General features: G+C 26.7%; 5 protein-coding genes across 11 annotated transcripts; 4 read left to right on the top strand and 1 right to left on the bottom strand.

Annotated features, from left to right (window-relative positions):
- Positions 1 to 1979: 1979 nt before the first annotated feature.
- On the bottom strand, positions 1980 to 5291 carry LOC123261292 (T-complex protein 1 subunit zeta). Its single transcript, XM_044722874.1, has 4 exons — positions 5056 to 5291; positions 3021 to 4237; positions 2556 to 2724; positions 1980 to 2481 (listed from the first exon to the last, which is right to left on the bottom strand). The coding sequence occupies exons 1-4, from the start codon at positions 5190 to 5192 to the stop codon at positions 2409 to 2411; spliced, it is 1596 nt and encodes a 531-aa protein (XP_044578809.1). The 5' UTR covers positions 5193 to 5291; the 3' UTR covers positions 1980 to 2408.
- A 141-nt stretch (positions 5292 to 5432) lies between these two features.
- LOC123261293 (eukaryotic translation initiation factor 3 subunit H) lies at positions 5433 to 7828 on the top strand. Its single transcript, XM_044722875.1, has 2 exons — positions 5433 to 5845; positions 6962 to 7828. The coding sequence occupies exons 1-2, from the start codon at positions 5583 to 5585 to the stop codon at positions 7707 to 7709; spliced, it is 1011 nt and encodes a 336-aa protein (XP_044578810.1). The 5' UTR covers positions 5433 to 5582; the 3' UTR covers positions 7710 to 7828.
- Positions 7829 to 8123: 295 nt separating this feature from the next.
- On the top strand, positions 8124 to 15568 carry LOC123260521 (LIM domain kinase 1). Of its 7 annotated transcripts, XM_044721655.1 has the most exons (10): positions 8124 to 8444; positions 8867 to 9113; positions 9179 to 9332; positions 9472 to 9590; positions 9736 to 9865; positions 9964 to 10407; positions 10702 to 10794; positions 11043 to 11175; positions 11249 to 11481; positions 12867 to 15568. In XM_044721655.1, exons 4-10 carry the CDS (start codon positions 9578 to 9580, stop codon positions 15511 to 15513), a joined length of 3693 nt encoding a protein of 1230 aa, XP_044577590.1. In that variant the 5' UTR covers positions 8124 to 8444; positions 8867 to 9113; positions 9179 to 9332; positions 9472 to 9577; the 3' UTR covers positions 15514 to 15568. The 7 variants fall into 7 exon arrangements, with proteins under 7 accessions (XP_044577590.1, XP_044577589.1, XP_044577588.1 ...); XM_044721654.1 differs by lacking the exon at positions 9179 to 9332; XM_044721653.1 differs by lacking the exons at positions 9179 to 9332; positions 9472 to 9590 and having other exon boundaries at positions 8125 to 8248.
- A 3532-nt stretch (positions 15569 to 19100) lies between these two features.
- LOC123261461 (cystatin-like protein) lies at positions 19101 to 19457 on the top strand. The gene has a single exon (XM_044723054.1). The coding sequence runs from the start codon at positions 19101 to 19103 to the stop codon at positions 19455 to 19457; it is 357 nt and encodes a 118-aa protein (XP_044578989.1).
- Positions 19458 to 21320: 1863 nt separating this feature from the next.
- LOC123261287 (cystatin-POGU1-like) lies at positions 21321 to 21925 on the top strand. The gene has a single exon (XM_044722862.1). It carries the CDS (start codon positions 21480 to 21482, stop codon positions 21882 to 21884), a length of 405 nt encoding a protein of 134 aa, XP_044578797.1. The 5' UTR covers positions 21321 to 21479; the 3' UTR covers positions 21885 to 21925.
- Positions 21926 to 23179: the final 1254 nt, after the last annotated feature.

The following is a 23179-nucleotide window of genomic DNA, read 5'->3' as shown; positions in this document are numbered from 1 at the left end:
AAATTTTAATATTAAACATAAAAAATACCTTAGTAAATCATTACTAAAAATAAATAATAAAGCATTGAATATCCACTTCAATTAAAATCTTCAATAGAATAATTTTATTTGATGGAATTATTTATTAAAAAAAAAAAAAACTTACGGGTACAAATGTATCATTGACAAGAGAGGAATCATTGAGGTCAATATTATCAGGGTAGGCCATCTGATTAACCATCGATACAATGGTAGCTGAAGATTAACTCGCATTGCATACACCAGCACGAATCCTGGAAATTCTAATGTATATCTCGCTTTCACAAAGGATTTTGTGTCTTCTGGTCTCTGCCTCAATGTCACTATCAAAAAATAAGCAAAAATTAGTTAAATTATAATTAATAAATTGTAAACAATAAAAATGGGTCAAAATATAAAAAAACATTTCTGTATTTGGATAGTGACAACAGAATTGAATATACCCGTAAATAATTATTATGGAAAATAATTGTGATATGCTGTGATGTGATTAAATATAAAAAAATTTGCCAGGGTGTTAATATATTGGCGATAGATGTTAGCATTAACAGACGATACATAAATTCATAGTCAGAACTGATGTAATGTTTATAAACATACGTACATTTTTCGATAGAATCATTGGTAAAGAGTGGCGTGTCATCGTGAGTAATTTTTGGATCTAGGACTTCCATTGTCAATCACAGTATTAAGTGACAATTAATTAAATTCACTAGGATGTTGTGACGCACTGGAGCTAAAATAGTGGGACTTGTATTGCTGGTTTCAGGATCGTCCCCGACTTTATTAAGAACTTCCATAAACATGAAAATCTTGGAGTTAATTTAGGAAATCCCAGAGCAATTAAATTGTCTTAGCACTTAATTTAATAGCAAAATCTTTGAACTTGTCATAATCCTCTTTGTTATTGATTAGTTTTTCAAGATAAGCATAGCTGAATGCCCGAAGAAACAGTTGCCATCAGGTATAATCCGTCTCATAAACGAGTATATAACCCCCAACGCTTTAGTTTTTGACAAATACACTTGGACTTCTGGGTACTCGCGTTCAAGATTCTTTAATGATTTTCTTCGCCAATATAAAGTATTCATTCCAAGATCTCTTTCTCAATGTTCCACTGCTGTTGAAGGATAAATTCAACTCGATTAACAATATTTTCAGGTGCTACAGTTAATATCGTGTCATCCATGATTTAGTGAACTGATTCATAACAATGTTTTTATTTTTATAAATACTTGTAGTGAATCCACAATTATTGGATACGATAAAAAAACTGCTTTTCTCTATTAGTATTAGATAACTTCATGAAAGAAAATTTACTGTTTAATTTTAGCATTAGATAAATAATAATTATTATTTCATAATTAAACATTTAGCCCAAATAGAGTAACCATAAAAAGTTTGTTTACATGGACATATACGCATGTATCTTAGTATGTCTCACTATGGCTTGTCCTCATGTAAAACTACAATGAAATTGTCGCGACGATGACGTCACAATTGTCATTCACAGGTCCAAAGGTGCAAAATAATTATTTATATTATTAATTAATTAAAATCCGTTTTATGCACAAAATAGCTATCATTCTTAATAGAAAAAAGAATGAGCAATTTTTTGGCGCCTATTACGATAAAATTAAGTTCTCACAATCAGAGATAATTGGAAATTAATTTTTGATTTTTTAATTACGATTAATTAATTAATTATTAATTATAGCAGTAGAGCAATTATTTATATCGAAAGAGCAATTCATGAGCAATTTTTTGGCATATGGTTTTTGAAAAAAAATTAATATTCGGCGCCAACTTGGTTACGGTCCAAACTTCTGATATTTGTGTCCTATAAATATTCTTAGTAACTAGTAAAAAAAAACTTTTAAATTTTACTAATATCCTTTTTATTTAGCTTATTACTGTTTGTTGATAAAAAAATTTATATAAATAAACTACGTTTGAGTTAATATGATTAAGTATTAAATTGGTACAGAAATATTTATTAAAAAAGTACATTTTATGATTATTTATAAAATTATAAATGCTCATCTGTTACTTCCGGATCTAAATCTCCATTTGGTTATTTTTTTTTATTGAAGTTAATATTTTCAAATTTATATTTGTAAAAATTATTTAAGACAATTTTATTTTTTCAACTAAATTAAAACAAATTAATGATAAAATGCGGTTTGTATAGTTAATACTAAAGAATTCGTCTCGAAAGACAAAATTAAATTACTTTCTTTCGTTAGAAATGTTTATTTTATTAAAGCGAAAGCGATTTTTAATGCAATGTAATTAAGTTAACAAAAAGTATTAGAATTATGTGAAACATATTTGATAATCGCGTGATAGAAATTATTTTATTTTAAAAAAAAGATGAATCATTATTAAAATTATCCTTTCAATGATGACAGACCAGCTCGCATTATTTCGTCAACAAGTAACAGATTACTTGCAATAACAGTGCTAAAAATAAAATAAATTATTAAAAAAATGAATTATTTGTAATAATTATAAATTCAAGTAGTAAAATACTTTACCAAGAGTTGATAATTTGTTTTTTAACGATGTAATTATCGTAAATGCCCATGTCGCTAGGTTTGATAGCTTCTCCAGAATTAATATCCAAACCAACGGGTTCACCAAGAGTGGCGCTTTCTTCAAGAAGCTTTACAATTGTGTATTGAGGATCAAATCCGCTGTTGACAGCTTTAAAAATAAATAACATATTAATTAAAAATTAAAATCAACGAGGCACACGGAAAGAACAAGATGACACTGGATATAATCCTAGATTATACTCAGTGATATCTGTGGTGAAAAAAATTTTTAGATAGTAGCTAAAAAAATCCAGTTTATACTGCGTGATATCTGGATTATACTCATTGTTATCTGGATTATACTAGCTGCTATCTGAAATTTTTTTTCGCTCAGTATAATCTGGGATGATATCCAGTGTCATCTTGTTCTTTCCGTGCATACAATTAAAAAAAAAAATATTTTACCAAGAATTTTAGGAACAACAAGAAGCGCCTCACTGTAAGCTTGAATTCCAAATCGTAATTTTCCTTTGACCTGTTCTTTGTATTGTGAAAGAGCGCGACTAGCAGCAACTTCAAAGGCACCAGCTCCAGGAATAACAGCTTTGTCTTCAATAGCATTATTAATAGCTCTAAGACCATCACGGACTGCGTCTTTAAGTTGTACCAATGTATACTTATTAGGCCCCTTCAATAAAATTGTTACTGAATTTGGTTTTTTACAGTCCTCAACAAAGGTATATTTGTTTTCGCCGAGAACGTGTTCGTAAACAAGACCAGCCCATCCTAAAGAATCTTCCTGCAAATCATCAACAGAATTAACAGCAGTTCCACCACAAGCGAGCGCTAAACGTTCCATATTTCTACGCTTAGCCCGACGAAGAGCCATGATTCCTTCTTTAGCGAGTGCATCCAAAGATGGTGGGTCAATTCCCTTTTGATTTATAATAACAAAGCCTTTGTCATTGCCTGTACATAATTTTTTTTTCAAAGCAATTATTTTCTTGACGCGGTTGTCAATAAATTCACGTTCAGCAGCAACAAGTTTTTCACGCTCCTCAGCGGTTTTGTAGAAAAATCCACTGTTGACTTCAGTTTTTTCGTACTCCAAACTTACATTACATGTAAGTATGTACGCGTTCTCAATTCTCTTCGGCATGTCAGGGTGTCTTGAACCGTGGTCCATGACAATACCACGTACCAATGTGGTATCAGCTGCTGTTCTGTGCTGCATTTCCATAAGCTCGACCATGTGCAAGTCAATAGGCTGGTCGCCCTGTTTGATTGCTAATACTGCATCAACACATACTTCCGCAAGCTTGTCGGCAATTTTGGGATGAATTTTAGTTCTCAGGGATGTTTTAGCAACATCGATAAGTCCTTCTTTAGTACACTCAATTGGAGTTTTAAGCGATTCTAATACTTCGAGTGTTTTAACTCTTGCCAACTCAAAGCCTTCGGTTATTATTCGGGGATGTAATCCCTCGGCAATGAATAAGTCAGCTTGTTTCATCAGCTCACCAATAATAAGTACGGTCGTTGTAGTACCGTCTCCAGTCATATCATCCTGAGCTGTTGATGCTCTTGCTATCAAAGATGCTGTTGGATGCTGGATTTGCATTTCATGCAACAATACATTTCCATCTTTAGTTATTTTTATATCTCCAGCTCCAGAAACCAACCTAAAATAATAAATTGGTTATTATCAGTGTTAAATCAATTATTTTTATAATTTTACAAGTTACTTTTTTTTTATTATAAATATAAAAAGACCTTTGACAATTTTTAAATACAAATAAAAAATTTGCAATAATTAATACTGACTTTATAAATATTTTATAATTTTTTGTTATTTTCGAAATTAATTTAACAATAAAAAAAATTATTAAAAAATCTAAAAAACTTTATAAAATTTTCATATACATTTTAAAAAATAATTTTTTTTGCAATATTAATTTCTTATTCAATTAAAAAATGACGGATAATAATTTTTAAAAACTTATGACAGTAAATGGAGAAAAAATGCAATTACTTTAAAATAAGTATATTAAATTAAATATTAAGAAATGTTTAAAATTTTTTACTTTTATTAATTTAATAATATGTAAATTATTTATAAAGACCAAAAAATAACAACTAAAGGTAACAACTAACAATTTTCATTGATTTGAAAAATATTTTTTGAATAATATTATTCAATCAAAAAAGTCAAATTAATTGTTGTATATATAATTATTGCTTTCAAAGTAATTTATTTTAAATATCTATCGCTGAAAAAAATAAAATAATGCCGGTGAGAGATGGAGCACAACGTTGTCTATATAAGGACATAATTTAACTGAAAATGAGTTGAAAATAATTCATTCAATTTTCCTTCCCCTATTCAATTTTAAATAATAAATAAAATGTATGTTATAAAAATAAAATTTTTGATTAATATAATTAATAAAATTCTTAAAAAATAACCAAAATAATAAAATTGACACACGTGATATCTTACATTTTCATGGTTCCTTTCGGCCCCAAATTAGTTTTCATCACATCTTGGATTCCTTTAGCTCCAGAAATATTAACAGCTAATGCTTGAGATGCTCTTGCAACTTCGGCTTTTGGATTTAACAAACTAATTGCTGCCATAATTATTTAATATTTATCGTTTATCTAAAATATAAATTCAATGGTGAATAAATGTACGAGAAATTCGACAATGGCAATGCGTTCACTCACTTGATTTCTGAAATATCTAACAACTTAATATACATGAATTTAATTTAAAGTCATATTTACAAAAATTAACAATACTCAGTTGCGCTATATTACCAGCCTAAAAATTTTTTTTCTCCTCAGAGATGGCAGCATTGGTCTTTTGTCCCCGGAACTTAACCTCGTTTGACGAGACACAGTCCACGCCACAGTAAATTGCTCTCTAGTGAATACTTGTGGTTTGTATTGTAAATTTATTTCATTAATAATAATACTTCTGAAATAGTGAAATATTGATAATAAAGTAAGTTAAAAAAATAAACCATGTCGTCGAGAGCAAATTCACGTAGAATAACCGAGTTGGAGTCTCGTATTGATTATGTCCAATGTGACGGGCTGGCGGCAATGAAAATTATCAAACATTGCCATGAAGAATCAACGAGTAATATGGAAGTTGCACAAGGAGCTTTACTTGGTTTAGTTGTACAAAATCGTTTGGAAATTACTAATTGCTTTCCATTTCCTAAGAACGATGAATTAGCTGAGGAAGAGGAATATCAACTAGCTGTAATGCGTCGGCTTCGAAGGTATAGTTTTTTATTTTTATTGTAGAGGCTACAGGGAGATAAAAATGATGAATCGGCTCCAAAAAGATATTTTATTGATGATTGATAAATATGTAAATATGACAAATGGTAAGATTGTTATAGTCAATTAATTTTTAAGAAAAAAAAATGAATGAATTTTTTTTTTAGGATTGATTTGACTGACTAACTTATAAAATGTTTATTATTTTTTTTTTTTAATATAATTCTTTTATTTAATTTATAATAAATATTTAGCACAATTTTAAATTTATTTGGTTTTTCAGTTTTAAAATGTAAAAATGTAATTATTTTTTTTTTTTTCTAAATAATGTGTACCATAGTTAGAAAAATGTCAATTTTTTGTAGAAAATGTCACATTTGTTTTGAATTAACTAATTCAGTCATCTGACAAATTTTTTTCGATAAATTTATAATACTGAAAATAACAAGTATCTAATAATTTTATGATCCTGAAATTAACAGACATCTGACAATTTTTAGATTAGATTAGATTAGATTAATCTTCATTTATGCCAGGGCACAGGCCAAATGGAAAATTTACAAATAACAAAAATATTTTTAGGATTATTCGCATTAAAAAAATTAAAAGAAAAATTCCACTTGTAGAAAATTAAAAAATCTATAAGTAAATTTTTTTAAAATCTTAATATTATTAATGAAAAATTCAAAAAATTGTCAAAAGTTTGCTGATTTCAGTATCATATAATTTTTAGTTGTTTTCTTAATAAATAGAATCAAGATTTTATTGCAGTTAATTTGAAAAATTGACAAAACAAAATTTTCTTAATATGACAAAGTTTTATAACTGTTACATTTTTTTAACAACTATATCGTCTTTCAAGAAAATACTAACATAAGTATTTATATTAATCAGTCAATTCAATTTTGAAAAATAAAATCATTCGAGCTATTACTTATTTTTTTCTTGAAAATAAATACAGTTCAAGGTCTGAAACTTAAAAAATCTTAAAATTTTATTCATATAAAACTAAAATATCTTTGTTCATCATTCTGAAGTCTTCTACAATTGAAATTTGAAAAATACAATTAATTTTTGTCATCCCATTAAATAAAATTATTTTTTTTTTCTTTCAGAGTAAACGTTGATCATTTCCATGTTGGTTGGTACCAAAGCGCAGATGTTGGTAATTTTTTGAGTGTTTCACTTCTCGAATCTCAATATCATTACCAAACGTCAATTGAAGAATCAGTAGTTGTAATATACGATACCGCTAAATCAGCACGAGGATTCTTGACCTTAAAAGCATACCGTTTGACTCCTCAAGCTATTCAGATGTACAAGGAAAATGAATTTACTCCAGAAGCACTGCGTACCTTGAAAATAGGATACGAAAATTTGTTCATCGAAATTCCAATTGTCATCAAAAACAGTAATTTGACAAATATAATGATGTCTGAATTAGAAGAGTTAATACCCGAGGAAGAAGGTACTAAATATTTGGATCTTGGCACAGCGTCTGTTCTTGAGAATCAGTTGCGCTGTATGATGGACCGTGTCGACGAGCTGAATCAAGAAGCCATTAAATTCAACAGACATCAACACCTTGTTATTCGTCAGCAACAAGACAAAAATCGTTTATTGGCCAAACGCGCTCAAGAGAACGCAATGCGTGCTGCTAAAGACGAACCTCCACTACCCGACGATGATATCAACAAGCTGATGCGTCCACTGCCAGTACCACCCAGGCTCAATCCTATGATCGTTGCCGGACAGATTAATACCTACAGCCAGCATATTTCACAATTCTGTGCTCAAAGTTTAGCCAAGCTCTACATCACCCAGAGTTTACAGAGCGCCAAGGAGTCTAAGACTACAAATTAATGGGACTATTTTTTTTTTTTTATAAAAAACATTGTAAAATCCATTTTTTAAGACACCTGTTCGATTCATGCAGTGAAAAAATATCAATTAAATAATTAAATTTACCGAATTAAAAACAATTATTTGAACATTTTTTCTTTAAAAATAAAATATTGAAACAATTTAATAGTTATTTCTGTTTTATTATTAATAATTTCAAATTGGAGTAAAAATATCAATAAAAATAAGATTTTAACATCATGTACCATTAATTTTTTATAGATTATAAAACTTACTATAAAAATAGACATTTTCATGATTAATGTACTTAAGGCTCAACTTGGTAAATTTTTTATTTGTTATTTATAATTTAACAACGCCAACTTGAAAAAATATATATATAAATTAGAAACTATCTGAAATATATACAGATATACCTATATACTACGTTATCTATTTCATCGATTTCACTATAGTCTGGCTACAGTCGCTGCTAAAGAAATCAGTAGGTGGACTACAACAATTTGAAGCGTACTTGTGTACATAATCTAATTTAACAAGTAAACAAAATTACTTTTATCTAATTACACATTCTAAAATTAAAATTTTTCTATTAATACATCCGTATACATTTAACTTTCAAGACGACCTTGTTTAGTTAATCAAATTTCAATATCAAAGTAAATATCTACATGTGTATTTATTATTACAAAGTAAACTACTATCAATAAGTGTTGTTACAATTATTAAAATAATGTAAATATGTGATATTTATTTATTAGTACTTAATTTAAATTCTAAAATAATGTGCTGCAAAAATTCAGACGTCCAATAGTTTTTTATTCAAAATAAAAAAAATTACCTATAAGAAATTTCTTATAAAATTAAAAAAATACATGCAAATAATTTTCTAATATGCGCAATTTTTATTATTATTATTTTTTATTAAAATTAAAATTAAAAAAAAAATCAGTCGGATGTCTGCTATTTTTGACGTAATCCCATAAAATAATTCATAGTGTTATTAAAATAAAATATGAATAAATTAAAAAAGAAAATAATTTATATAAATAAAATAAAATATTAATTTTATTTTATTTATATAATTTTTAATGATTTTTATATTATATAAAAATGTACGTCAGTATAAGTACAAGTATGTACATGAAAATATTTAGTGTGTTTTAGTTTAGAAATGAGTACCCCCACTTCAGCTAGTTCCTCGAGCTCGAGATTCATGATGGCTGAAATGTCAGTTTGTTGAAGCTGCGATCGTGGGTGTCTTGTGTTCGTGTTCACTTGTGTTGTATGTACAGTGTATGCGCCATCAGCAAGCAGCATAACATAAGGGCAGTGGGAGCGGGAGTACGTGAAAATTTCAGTGTGTATATCTAGATGCCGTCATGGATGAAACTACAACTAATGGTATGTGTGTCATTTTGTTAATATAAATAATATATGTTTACTTTAAAAATTGTTTCATTGTTTAGTTAAATTATTTCAACAATACTGTGTTTTTTTTTCGAACGGAGCAATATTGTGATTTGTCAGGTCTTAAAATCCATTCTCTGATACATACTTGACATCGTCTGGATCATCTTGTGAGTAGTGAGTGATCGCGTGGGCGTCGTGGTGTCCTTACAAGTCAGTTTCATCTCCACATTTTAAACCTTTTTATCATTTTATTGTCAACAATCCTGACGTTTAATAAATAAACTGTTGTATTGTGCTGTCAAACACAGTGCTCTATAAGTTCAGATCAACAAAGTTTTTTTTTTTTTAGATTGTTACGATACTGTGATGACCATCCATTGTCGAAAGTGATTCATTCTTTTTAGATTATTTTATTTTTTTTTTACTAACGTCTTGCTGATAAACAGTGGCATTTAATGTTTAAATTCGGTAATCGTTTATTTTAAGTCTTTATAAATTATTATTATCATCATCATAAATAATGATCCATACATCTATTTAATTTAGTTTTAACATGACTTTAGAAAGTAAACTAGATGGATTTTAGTTTTTTAATTATTTATTTTGCTTTAAGATCCTGGAGGTGGAGAAGGCGGGGAAGGAGGAGGTAGTGGACCATTAATTTGTGCTGGATGTCTTAATGCTATTGAAGAAGATGAATTCATTCAAGCACTCAATCAAGAATGGCATATTGATTGTTTTCAGTAAGTATTATTTTTAAGTCAGCTGTAATTATTATTTATTCATTCATTTACATAAAAGTTTGTATACAAATATTTTCTTATTTATTTATTTATTAAAGGTGTTCAGCCTGTGATGCTTCTTTATCGTCATGGTACTTTGAAAAAGATGGCCTACTATTTTGCAAAGATGATTACTGGGCAGCTTATGGAGAAGCTTGTCAAAGTTGTGGTCAAGTTATCACCGGACCAGTTATGTTGGCTGGAGATCACAAATTTCATCCAGAATGTTTTGCATGTAATTCATGTGGTGCATTTATTGGTGATGGTGAAAGCTATGCTTTAGTTGAAAGATCAAAACTTTATTGTGGAATTTGTTATAAACGACAAATGCAGCCACTTAATCGAACGGCAAATTATCCATTTGTTAGGAAGCCCCACAGTATAAGACTAGTAGAGATTCCTCCTGGTACTAAAAACTCTGAAAAACAGAGAGGAATTAAACTTACTTTGGATTCAACACCCAGTCCTCACAGCTGTGGATGTGGTCTACTCAGAATTTCCGAGTAAGTTTATTATTTATTAAATATTTAATTTAAGCAATAAACTTTTTAATATTTTGGATTAATGTTTATTGACCGAAATAAAATAATTAACATTAATAAGTTTAACTTAGAGCTCTTAAATATTTATATAATAAAAAAAAATAGATAATGTATTATATTACATAACATAAAAATATAAATTTGATTATATGGCATGTTTCGTAATCAGGATAAAAATAAATATTTAAGAGTTCATTTTAAAAATTTTTTTTTTGCATACTATCTATTGATCTCTTACTTACTTAAAAACTACAGGTTAGTGAGAAATGTACGCGGAAAGATGAATAAACTGATGACCTCTGTGGTGGAGGTTCTATTTAGACTATGCTGCAGATTCTTTAATAATAGGTATTCATTGATGAATAAGTAAATAAGCACGAAATACTGCAATTTTATTCACGTAGAAATTATTATAAATAAATAGTTATTTTTTTAGGTGCATTTACTTCACACCAGTAGTTTATTTTTATTTTATGCTTTATTTTTAATTATGTTTTATATTTTTTTAACTAGCTTGTAAATTATCAATTTCAAAAAATTTACATGTGTGTTGATCGTATTATTTAAGATTAATAATTATTTATTGATTCTTTCAGGCTCAGTATGTCTGGAGATTTGATGTCTCTACATATAGGAGACAGAATACTAGAAATAAATGGAACACCGGTAAAAGATCAACCTGTTGAGAGTATTGAAAATCTTATACGATATTCTGACTCAGTGTTACAAGTAAGTCGCAATTTTATTTTTAAAAAGTATTTCTTTGATCGATAACTGATTGATGAAATTTAATATTATTTAGCTAACGATTGAACACAATCCTGACGCATTATCGCGACGAAGCAATTTTTCTACGACTTCATCAGCTTTTCTTTCGACGGCGATAAGTCCTCGAACGAGTCCAGAAAGTAGAGAGCGAATATTTAAACGTCGAGACGAGGGCTATATAAGTGGAAATCGGAGTCGTCAATTAAAAAGATCTAAGGATCCATCGAATAAAGAACGTAGCAGTTCAATGTCAAGATTGTTGGATTGGTAATTATAAATAATTATCTTATTTTAGTTTAAATCGTAATTTTTTTTTTTTAATCTGAGGATCTACGAAAGAGAAAAAAATTTAGAATATAATTTTATAATTATTTATTTTTGTGTCGAACGTGTCGTAAGCTGATTAAATCCGTCGCGTTGAATATTTGCAAAAAAAATATAATAAATTATGAATTTTTTGTAATATATAGAGATTGTCACCTGTCAAAACAGTTGATGAAGAGAAGACAATTGTTTTACTCATGTCATGTTTAATGAAGAAAAAAAAATTAGAAATTATAATGCTATTAATTAATGAGGTAGTAAATTTAAAAAATTTAGTTTGCAATGCACACTTATTTTATTATTTTTAAGTTAATTTCATTCTTTTTTATTCTCAAACAATTTCTATATTTATAATAAAAAGTATTTTATGATTTATCCGTCATAATTATCATTCTTGTTTTTATATTGATTTAAATAAAGTGAAAATAACTCCTATAAAGTCACCACACCATGAACGATTGTTTTCAAAGCTCACATACTATTGTTACGAATCAAGAATTAAAAATTAATTTATTATGATTTTATAATTTTCTTGAGAAAATTTAGAACAATAATGTAGATTTTACTTATTTGCTAGAGTATTGTTTAGCTTACATGTCATTGGAATATGGAGACAAAGGTTTTGTTGTTTTGATTTTTAATTTGTTATATATTATTTCTCTTACAAGAATCTCAATTGAGTAAATAGTTTTATGTTAGTTTTTCTGATTTATTTGATGAAAGTGGGTTCTTAATACTTTTAAAGGGTTCAATAATTTCATTTTAAAATCATAAATTTTTTTTTTGTTACTACGTTATAGTAATAATGAATAGGAATATTTTATTGATATTTAAAAAAAAAAAATATTTATATGTAATAATTAGCACCAAAGTTTTTGCCGTAAATTCAAAATAACAGTTCATAATGAATGGTTCAAATTTTTGATATTGTAGCAAAAGGATTGGTCCTATAAAAATTTTTTCCAAACCAAATTTGTTCAATATTTAATTTTATAAAAAAAATGTTCCTTGGGTTCTTTCCTTAAAATCAATAATTTCACTGTAATTTTAAAAGTAAGATTCATAATAATCAAAAATTTTGAATCTTTTATTATGAATCTCAATTTGGAAATTACAGCGAAAATATTGTTTTTTTTTTTAAATCATAAGAAATTTTTTTTTTTTTATGAAATTAAATTTTGAACTTTTGTTTAAAAAAATTTTTATAGGAGCAATATTTTCGCCGTTATATTAAACATTTAAACCATTTATTTTAAAATTGCGGCAAAAATTTTGATCCTAGTAATAACAATGATTGTTCATATATATTAATAAAAAATAATTTACAGTACACCACCATCAAGCTCAACCTGCGATTTGAGTAGAACGAGATCATTCCGCGTGGAACCAAAAAGTCAACGAATTTTCCGTGCAAGTGATTTAGTCAAGGGTGAGCTCTTGGGTAAGGGTTTTTTTGGGCAAGTATATAAAGTAACGCATCGTGAAACCAACGAAATAATGGTACTAAAAGAGTTGTACAGAGTAGATGAAGAAGCACAAAAAAATTTTCTTAAAGAAGTAGCAGTTCTTCGATCTTTACATCACAACAATGTACTTCGTTTTATTGGTGTACTTTACAAAGACAAAAAACTTCATCTTGTTACTGAGTACATCGCTGGTGGTACTTTGAGAGGACTACTTCATGATACGAATGTACCGTTGCCGTGGGAACAAAGAACGTCATTCGCTAAAGATATAGCTGCTGGTATGGCCTATCTTCACTCAATGAACATAATACACCGGGACCTGAATTCACATAATTGTCTTGTTCGAGAAGACAAAACCGTAGTTGTAGCCGATTTTGGGTTAGCGAGAATAATACAAAATAGTAATTCATCTGATAAAAGACGATACAGTGGACCATCATCGGCTGATGGTGAGACAAAGTGTCCACGAAAAGAAAGAAAAAAACGTTACACTGTCGTAGGTAATCCATATTGGATGGCACCAGAGATGATGAAAGGCAATAAATACGATGAAAAAGTCGATATTTTTAGCTTCGGTATTGTCGTATGTGAAATAATTGGACGTGTTCAAGCAGACCCAGATTATCTTCCACGTTCTTCTGATTTTGGACTAAATCAAAAAGTATTTAGAGAAAAGTTTTGTGCTAACTGTCCAGAAACTTTTTACATGATTGCTTTTTTGTGTTGTGATTTAAATCCAGATAAAAGACCACCATTTGAAGTTATGGAAGTTTGGTTAGAAGGTTTGGCAATGCATTTGTCTGTTGGTGCTCCTCTTTCACCAGATTTAGAGTCGGATATTCGGTATTACACTGGTCCTAGTCCAATTAGCAGTGAATCTACAACTCCAGAATCACTGGCACCGCAATTAAGACCTATTAAAGAAGGAACAGTACATCAAGAAAAAAAGAGAAATTGTTGTGAAGATAGTACACTGGAAAGGGAAATAGATGTTGCTACAACTGAAGAGTTTAAAGTACCAGAACCACCTAGAGAACGATATTCACGGCAAAATAGTCAGACTGATATTTCAAAAAACTCTGGAAAATTTTCTAATCAAAATTTACGATCTAAAGTTACTGCTGCTGCTACTACTTCTACTATGACTGCTTCTAATGATAGTGATTCGCCGAGTATTATTATTTCACCTGACTTGAGTGGTTTTAATGGACGTTTTTTGAGAAATCAAACAAAGTTAAAGGACTGTAATCAAATTATTAAAACCACCGATGAAATAATTGGCGATGAAAGTGAACGTAAAACTTTAAAAAACAAACCACCACTAGGAATTGAAGTTACAAAGTCTCCGGTAAAAGTTAAAATACCTTTAATGGAAAAAATTCGATACGTTGGCAATATAAATACACAAAGTAATTTTGAATTACCTACTGAACTAAGTAATGTTGACAATAAATATTCATACAAAGTTAATTCAGTAGTGAGTCCAAAAAATGTGGAAAAAAAATATGAGTCTCTGGATAATTGTTCATTAAAAAATGACGAACAGAGTCCAATTGATAAGTCGTGGAAATCACCAGAAGCGGGTGGCTTTGTTGGTACTTATTTTAAACAAATTAGTAAATTAAGAAATTCTATTGAAAAAAGCAATAAATCGGTCGGTCGGCAAAATAATAATAATGTAAACGCAACAGCGAGCAATGATGTCAAAAAAAAAGGTAAAGATTCTAGTAAAACATCCGCAGGATCTTATCTTAGGCGGATGAAAATTTCACCGACAAAAGAGCAATCTAAAAATGCGTTTACTAGAGAAGAAGATGAACCGACAAATAATAAAGAATCATTAGAACAACAGGATGTTCTATTAAAAGATAGTGATAGTGATAAGGATAATTTAATTTATAATGATTCGTTAAATGATTTAAATAATTTTCATACTAAAGATAGTTGTTGGTTAAAGAGACAAGACAGTGTTGCTTCGAGTATCGGTAGTATTTTATCCCGACACACGAGTCTTGCAGTATCAGATACACTTCCATTGCGAAATTATCCTGAAAAAATTTCATGTCAACCTCCTTTTACAGAATTACTTTGTCGGCAAGATAGTTTTTGTTCTAATGATAGCACTTCTAAGGCTGATGAGTATTCAAGTTTAAATGACTTTGATATTAATAATATTGACAGTCATACTGAATCTAATGATAAACAATTTTTTACAAAACAATCGATAAATAGTGATGATATGAGATTTGATTATACAAGTGATTTAAAGTTATCATCATATCCACAAGTTAATTATACAGAATGTTATAAAAATAAACAAGTTGATTTATGTAGACAAGATAGTTTTAGCACAGACAGTGCTGTAGGAACAATGCGTAGTGATTTTTTTGATGATATTGACGTAGCTGAGTTACGTAAAAATGCTGAAGAACATGAAAATTGTTGTACAGCTGATAAATTTTGCCCACTAAATCGTAATGCTTCACCAATTGAAAGCACGGCATTGTAAACATATTTTAATAATATATTATATTTATATTAATTAGTATTATTAGTAATGAAAATGACACTGTATCGGTATAATAATAAAAAAACGTATTACTGATGTCAAATATGCTCTCAGCAATACAACAACAAGGGCCTTTTGAAGATTTTTAAAAAATATATTAAATCTGTATTTTAATTATATATAAATAAATAATGATAAACAATATTGTCGATAAATTTAAATCCGACAAATATTGAATTTTTTTACAATAATAATAAAATTGTATTTAAAAATATGAATCTCTAAGATTTAAAAATTTAACCGAAGATTTCAGATTATTTTTTTCAATTTAAAAAATACACTCTTATTACGTCCTAATGTAAAGCATTAAATGCTTAGAAGGAATTTTATTTATAAAAGTATTAATTATTCGCTATAAGCATTCCATTTAAATGTTCTTGAAGAAATTTTAAATAATTTAAAGACTAATAGCGCTTGCCAGAAAAAAAAAAAAAATTAAATTTATAGCCAAATGTATTTATCGTTGCATTCCTTGCCAACTACTATTGCGTAATGCATTCCGAAAATAATATTCTTGCCTCATATCAATTAAAAAATAAATTATAAAGGAAAATATGTAAAATTGTTAAAATACTGAATCTTCAAACGAAAGCATTCCATCCAATTTGATTGTTTATTTAATCAATCAAACTGTATACCAACAAGAATTTTCAATGAAAGTTTTAAATATTTATATAAATATATATTTGAACTCGTAGAGTTTATGTAGATAATTATTGTATGTAGATTAATTGTTTGTTTAAAATTATATATTGTTGTTTGAGTAAAAGGATGAATTTTTATAACGCAATAAATAGCATTAAATATTTTATTTTATTTTATTAATTGCTATTTTTTTTCTTTAACAAATGGTAATTTGTGTCAGTAAAATTTTCTATCGTTAGATTTAAAAGGACAGAAAATAATTAATTACTATGCACAAGAAGTCATGTTGTATTATGTCAAGTATTGAAATGAAATCGAAAAAAATAATTAATTTAAATTATCATAAGAATTTATTAATTTGTGTTAAATAATTAAATTATATAAGTTAAAGATATATTGTAATATTATGTACCTTTATTATTAATTTTCGTTTAGAAGCTGACAATATGAAAATGCGTATATCTGTAACGTATAACGGCTACTTAGGAATTTAGAATTATTGTATTGTAACAAAACTATATTACGATTTGTATAGTTAAAATTAGTTTGTACATAGTTTGTATATAAATTTAAGACTCTACACATTCAAAACACTAATTTCGATACAACTACGCTAGCGTTTCCTACTTATACATATTATATGATTATTTTTTTTAACCAATAATAGGAAAGTGTACTTTTTTTTTATTTTTTATTTTTTATTTGCATTCCAAGTATAAGTGAAAATAAATTTTTATATTTTTATTTATACATGTTTTTTTTTTTTTTTTAAGTCAGTTCTGTCATTTTCTATCTTTACATAAAAGTTTTACTTTCGGGCGATTAACTTTTGTGAAAGTTTTCGTTTTTTAAAATTTATTTATAATTTTTTTTTACTGTTTATTATGAAATACTATAATTTTTTTTAATCGGTGCATGATTTAAAATTATTGATTAAATAATTCGTAAATGTTTTTTATTACGTACTTACGAATGGATTTGCTGTTCAAAAGATTTAATTGAACTATTGAGAAAATGACTGTTAATAGCACATTGAAGGTACCATTGATAAGGTAATAATGTTTGTTATAATGTTAACAATATCTGATATATATTTTTTGCAGTATATTAAAATAAATATCTTTTCCATGCTAAAATAAATAATAATAATGATAATTATAATAAGTCAGTGTACCTTCAATGTTATTTTCCCAAAATCACATAAACGTTAATTGTCTGTGATAGAGTGTTTTGAAATTGTCTGTATTATTAATATTATTTTTATTCACACGTAATTAATTATAAATTATAACATAACAATCTTAAGTATTGGTTTATACAATTAAATATAATTAAATATGAATACTCATACCATGAAAAAAAAAAAATGTCAAATAATCTGTTATATTTCATTAGTTTAGAAATTTTTATATAAACATTAGTTCTCATCTAATTTGTAATAAATTTTATTTTTTAACATCAAAATATTTCATGCTGAAAATATTTGTTCTAAAAATAATTTTTTCTGTCTAAATTTAACATTGTATAAATAATTGGAATGAAAAGCATGTAAGAAATTGTTATGATTGGTAATTACTCATAAAATTCAATAAAAAAAGAACAGTAAAATATTTATAATTATGAAATGATTAATTATATTGTGTGTGAAAAAAAGGTTCAACAAAAATGTATCCATATATATTTACAAAGGTGTAAATGATATAAAAAAAAGATTATTATTTTTTCTCTTATTATTGTTGAGACAACTGACTAGCTGCTGGAAAGATAGAAAGGATATACGTATTAGTACTGATTGATTGTAATATGAACAATAATAATTATCAATAATTAATTAATGTGTAATAATAATATAATAATTTTCCGGAAATTTTTATATGAAATAAATAAATCAATTTTGTTTGACATTCCAAAAAAATGAATAAAAATAATTTATCATCTATTGAATATTTTATTATATTTGTTGTATATTAGTACCTTTAAAATTAATATATAGCAAAAATTACATCACATGAGGTTTAAAATTGATAATTAGAAACAAATCATCTAAATTCCAAAATTTTTCCTTCATATATTTATCAGCATATTAAAGAATCAATTGAAAATATTTTGAATCATTTTTTCATCTAAATTAAATTTTTAAAGTGGAAATAAAATGTTTTGATAAGTTAAAGTAAACTAATCTTTATTTTATGATACTGAAATTAGCAGACATTTGAAAATTTGGGAAGTTTTTATTAAAAATGAATTTTTAAAAAATTTGCACTTATATTTCTTTTAAATTTTTAGATGTGGAATTTTTTATAACACTAAAGTTTGCCCATGCTTTTAATTTTTTTATTTATTAAATTCGAACTAAAAAATATTTTTTTTAAGTTGCACTTATAGTTTTTCAAGTTTTTTACAAATTAAATTTTTTTTTTAATAATTTTTTCAATAAAAAAAAATTATAAAATTTTTTTCATGTTTATTAACTTAATTTTGATGAATTTCTTCATAATAATTTAATTTTTAGAAAACTTAAAAAATTTGAAAGATGTCTGTTGAAGAAGTATTTTATTTTTCCTACTAAAAATACAGTTCTTAATTAAAAATGAATTATATTTAAAAAATTTATATTTTTTCCATAGGTTCTCACTTGATAAAGAAGAATTTTTGCCAACTTCCGTATTAAATAAAAACTGCGTAGATGCGTGGAATGTAGCGCGTTGTTCATGACAGATTTTCTTGCGCTATCCACAAATATTACGTCACGTAATATTACTCACCGTAGAGTGACAGTATAAATAAAATAAATTAAAACTCGAGTGTTGATTCTAACATCAAGCAATTGTTATTTCAATTTCATTAAAATAATTCAAAAATTTAAAACGCTTTTTTGAAAAATGTTAGACCAAAGTTCAGATCCCCCAAAGTCTGGTGGAATCAAGAAAGTATCGGTCGATTCGCCAGAGGTGAAAAATTATGCTGAGCAAGGCTTGAGGAAATTGTCGTCTACCCATGGAAGCACTAATGAGCTCATTCTTACGGAAATCATTAGTGCAACTTATCAAACTGTTGCTGGATCATTACACAAAATTCATGTTAAGTACGGAGAAAGTAATTGTCCTAAAGGCCAATTCAGCGAGGCAAGTACTCTAGCGGAGAATAGTCCAATTAAAGAGTGTTTGATCAGCGTCTGGTCAAGACCTTGGATAAAGGAAAATCCCCTTGAGATTAACATTAAATTACTTGAAGATTAATGTTAAGTTTTCAACGAGATAAACACATTGTAATACGTATGTACTTTATTGAACGTTGATTATAAATACAATGATGTTTATTAATATTTTATGACCACTGGCTCTTATAAAAATTAAATTAGCCGACATTTGAAAATTTTAATAATTTTTTTATTGAAGAAATTATTACAAAAAAATTTCACATGTTGAAGATTTGAAAAATTATATGTGAAATTTTTTTTAAGTATTTTTTTATTTATTTGTAATTTTATTGATAAAAAAAATCAAAAATTTTTGAACACCGGCTAATTTTAGTATCATCTGGCTCTTAATGATACTGAAATGAAGAAATATGTAATAATTTTTTAAGAAATATATTAGCGCGAGAAAATTTTAGAAAAATAATTGCACAATTAGAAATTGCTAAAACATTGTAAATGCAATTTTTCGAATATAATTTTCTAGATCTAATTTATTTGTCAAATAAAATTCAAAAATTTTCAAGTGTCTGCGAATTTCAGTATCATGACTCTCTTTATTTTGTTCTCATAACGTTTGTTAACTACTAAATGACATTAATAAAATTTTATATTTTAATACTGTATTATGCTCTTAATATATTAATAAAATAAGAGATTAAAGTTTATCGTATGGAGTTATCTGTTTGTGTACTTGTGATTATTTAAATTATTTTATGTGAAGTATAAATCGCATATATTGCGACTTCAGTAACCTCATCCTCTAAAAATTCATCTATCAGCAAAGGATAGTTGGGTGGATTCATTTCACATTAATTTTTAATAGATAAATCATTCTTTAAGTAGTTTTTACGCCTTGCAATTTCTTCTTTACAAAAAAAAAGTCAAACTTTATTGAAAGATTGAAAAATAATTTCGCAACTCCGTAAATCTAATAATTATAAAATATATTCTTTTTTTATTATAAAACAGTTTTTTAGTGCATGATTTATTAATTCCAAGCTGAAATTTATTAAAAATTTTGTTAAAAATACTGACCTAGTCACTGATGAACAATTTTTTTCGATGCGTATTCGTTGTCATCTACAAAGCAATTATAAAAATTTTAAGTACTTATTAAAATTTTTGATGATGGTTTATATAGTTTCACGGTTATCAATTTTTTTTTAGCTTAGAAAATTAAAAAATTTCACGGTAAAATTATAGTAATATTAATTATGTTGAAAATTAGTAAGAATAAATTATTTAATTAATTTCAAAGTTAATAAAAATTTTATTTCGATCAAAAATCTTTAACTCAAAAATGACGACTTATTTTAAAAATTTTTTAATACTTTCTTTTATTTAAAAGTTGACATTTAGAAATAATTTTCTTTTTCAATTTTTCTATGATAAACTGTAAGAAAAAAAATATGCAATCGATCTAAAGTTCAAAAAAAGTTCTAAATGTTAATATTATGAGTTGAATGATTGTAGACTGAAACTAAACAATTTTTTTTTTAATTATTTTTAACATGCATAGCGGAAAAAAATTTTATTTAAACTTATATATTAAAAAATTACCAATATTGGCTAATTAAAACATCGTTTGTTTCAATGTAAATTATCTCGCGCGATATTTAAATCCTTCATTAAAAATAATTAGATTTTACTTGTTATCAAAAACTGTTAAAAAATGTTTGCGCTCAAGTATGAGTACTTTAAACATTAAATATAAATTTAATTTTAAAGTAAAAATTTTCAAAACGATTGCTATTTATTTAATTTAATTAGTTTTATAAAATTAATAAATAAACATAAGTATAAATCTACTGAGATAGTAAGGTCAACAGATAATTGTAGTGATAATAGCTACATGGAAATTTTATATGGCCTAGTATTATACAGTAGAGCTATAAGTTGTTGACGTAGGATAATATATACTACTACGTAGACGTGAGACCGCGTAAACTCACTTGAGTGCAAACTTTCGTAGCAAACACAAGTTAAGCGAAAGTAAACTAAATAAACAATATTTTTCACACTCGTTTCATAAAAAAAAAAAAAAACAAAAATAATAATTACAATGCATAATCAATATCGAATATTCAAAATCATATTAGTGTGTTTAATATTTGCAATAATTGCAACCGAAGCTAAGCGAAGTGTCCCAGGAGCACCGCAATCAATTCCGATCGATTCTCCCGAAATTCAAGAGTACACAAAAAAAGGGTTGAAACAATTCTCTGCTACTTATGAAGGCGCCAAGGAGCCAGTTGTTGCGGAAATTGTCAGTGCATCTCGTCAAACTGTTGCTGGATCACTTTATAAGATAAAAGTTAGATTTGGAGAGAGTAGTTGTCCAAAGGGCCAATTCACTGAGACATGTTTATTAGTGGAAGAGAGTCCAACCAAAGATTGTGAGATTAAAATTTGGGAACGACCTTGGATTCAAGAAAATCCTCTTGAAATTACTATTAAATGTGAATAAAGTAATAAAAAAATATTCGGGATTCAAATCAAGTAGAAAAATTGAGATTTTTAAGATTTTGGTAATTTTATTTGACAAAAAATTTTTTTGTGGCGTTCAATTAGACATTTACATTAAATATATATGATTCATTATTTTAATTATGATTATTTGTGATATTGGATAATACATCATTTATTGCTGTTTATCATGTTAAAGAAAAAAATTTCAATTTTTGAGATTTTTTAAAACATTGTTCCAAAGAAAAAGCAGAAAATTACATGAAAATTTTTTTTTTAATATACGAATTCAAAATATATTTTAAAATAAAATGAAAAATTTTTAATTTTAGAACAAATTTATTATTTCACGATCTTTCTTAATTTTCTTTTATCTTTATATAAGTACTTGATAGTAATTAGATAGTTTTACATCATTTTTAACATTATATTTGTGTTTTTAATAAATAAAGTTGAAAATTAATAATAATTCGTATACTTTATCCCTGAACTTATAAAAAGTGACCACTTATTTGAGACAGAATTTTTAGTATAAATACATTTTTGCATTCAAAAAATTGATTTAGCAATTATTATAGAGGAAGGTAAAATTTTGAATTATTATTTTAAATTTCATGTGCATTTTAAAAAACACTTTCATCCATACTAAAGTACTTTTAATTGGAAAAATAGTAAAATATACTTAACTATTTCAAATGGTAATTAAGATAAAAAAAATTGTCGTTTAATAATTAAAAATATTTTCTTTCAACCTTTAATATTTATTTATTTTTCAAATAAATTTCTTACTTATTTTTTCATATAATTTACCATTGTTGTACCTGTTTTTACATATATGTATGTACCCGTCCCATCTTACCACAGTGAACAAGAAACTACAGAATTTCGGCAGTTACTGAAAAAACAATTGTATTAATTTTACCCTCGATAATAATTCAATAAATGTCGATACTAATTTAATTAATTAAATTAACTTTAATTCAATCATAAGTTTTATATTTTAGGATAATATTAATTCAATTTTATTTGTCTCACCCGTTATATAAATTTAAACGTTCAAGTTCACTTGCTTCCTAATAGATGGCCGTTCATGTTTTATATTTGAATATACCTCTCTAGATATTCAACATAAAATAAATGTCCTTAATTTATATCAAGTATTGTATAAACTCTTTTTTAATTCATTGAATATTTGCAGTTCTCTGTGCCATAATTTATCCGAAATACAAAATTCATAATCACAATAAATTTATTCCAGGAAGAGCAGGGAGGAAAAGCGCAAATGAAACAACAAAT

This window comes from Cotesia glomerata, linkage group LG3 (genome assembly GCF_020080835.1).
Source record: "Cotesia glomerata isolate CgM1 linkage group LG3, MPM_Cglom_v2.3, whole genome shotgun sequence".
NCBI classification, from domain to species: domain Eukaryota; kingdom Metazoa; phylum Arthropoda; class Insecta; order Hymenoptera; family Braconidae; genus Cotesia; species Cotesia glomerata.
The sequence above is the reverse complement of the archived record's forward strand: the minus strand, read 5'-3'. Positions and strand labels throughout refer to the sequence as shown.

Excerpts from the sequence above, each read along its gene's own strand:
- LOC123261292 (XM_044722874.1), bottom strand. The coding sequence starts at position 5,192 with ATGGCAGCAATTAGTTTGTTAAATCCAAAAGCCGAAGTTGCAAGAGCA. Across the intron at positions 2,725-3,020 it reads TGTTGTTCCTAAAATTCTTG|CTGTCAACAGCGGATTTGAT; the intron begins GTAAAATATTTT and ends TTATTTTTAAAG. Across the intron at positions 2,482-2,555 it reads AAACAAATTATCAACTCTTG|CACTGTTATTGCAAGTAATC; the intron begins GTAAAGTATTTT and ends TTTTATTTTTAG.
- LOC123261293 (XM_044722875.1), top strand. The coding sequence starts at position 5,583 with ATGTCGTCGAGAGCAAATTCACGTAGAATAACCGAGTTGGAGTCTCGT. Across the intron at positions 5,846-6,961 it reads GTAATGCGTCGGCTTCGAAG|AGTAAACGTTGATCATTTCC; the intron begins GTATAGTTTTTT and ends TTTTTCTTTCAG.
- LOC123260521 (XM_044721653.1), top strand. The coding sequence starts at position 9,092 with ATGGATGAAACTACAACTAATG. Across the intron at positions 9,114-9,735 it reads GGATGAAACTACAACTAATG|ATCCTGGAGGTGGAGAAGGC; the intron begins GTATGTGTGTCA and ends TTTTGCTTTAAG. Across the intron at positions 11,482-12,866 it reads ATGTCAAGATTGTTGGATTG|TACACCACCATCAAGCTCAA; the intron begins GTAATTATAAAT and ends AATAATTTACAG.
- LOC123261461 (XM_044723054.1), top strand. The coding sequence starts at position 19,101 with ATGTTAGACCAAAGTTCAGATCCCCCAAAGTCTGGTGGAATCAAGAAA.
- LOC123261287 (XM_044722862.1), top strand. The coding sequence starts at position 21,480 with ATGCATAATCAATATCGAATATTCAAAATCATATTAGTGTGTTTAATA.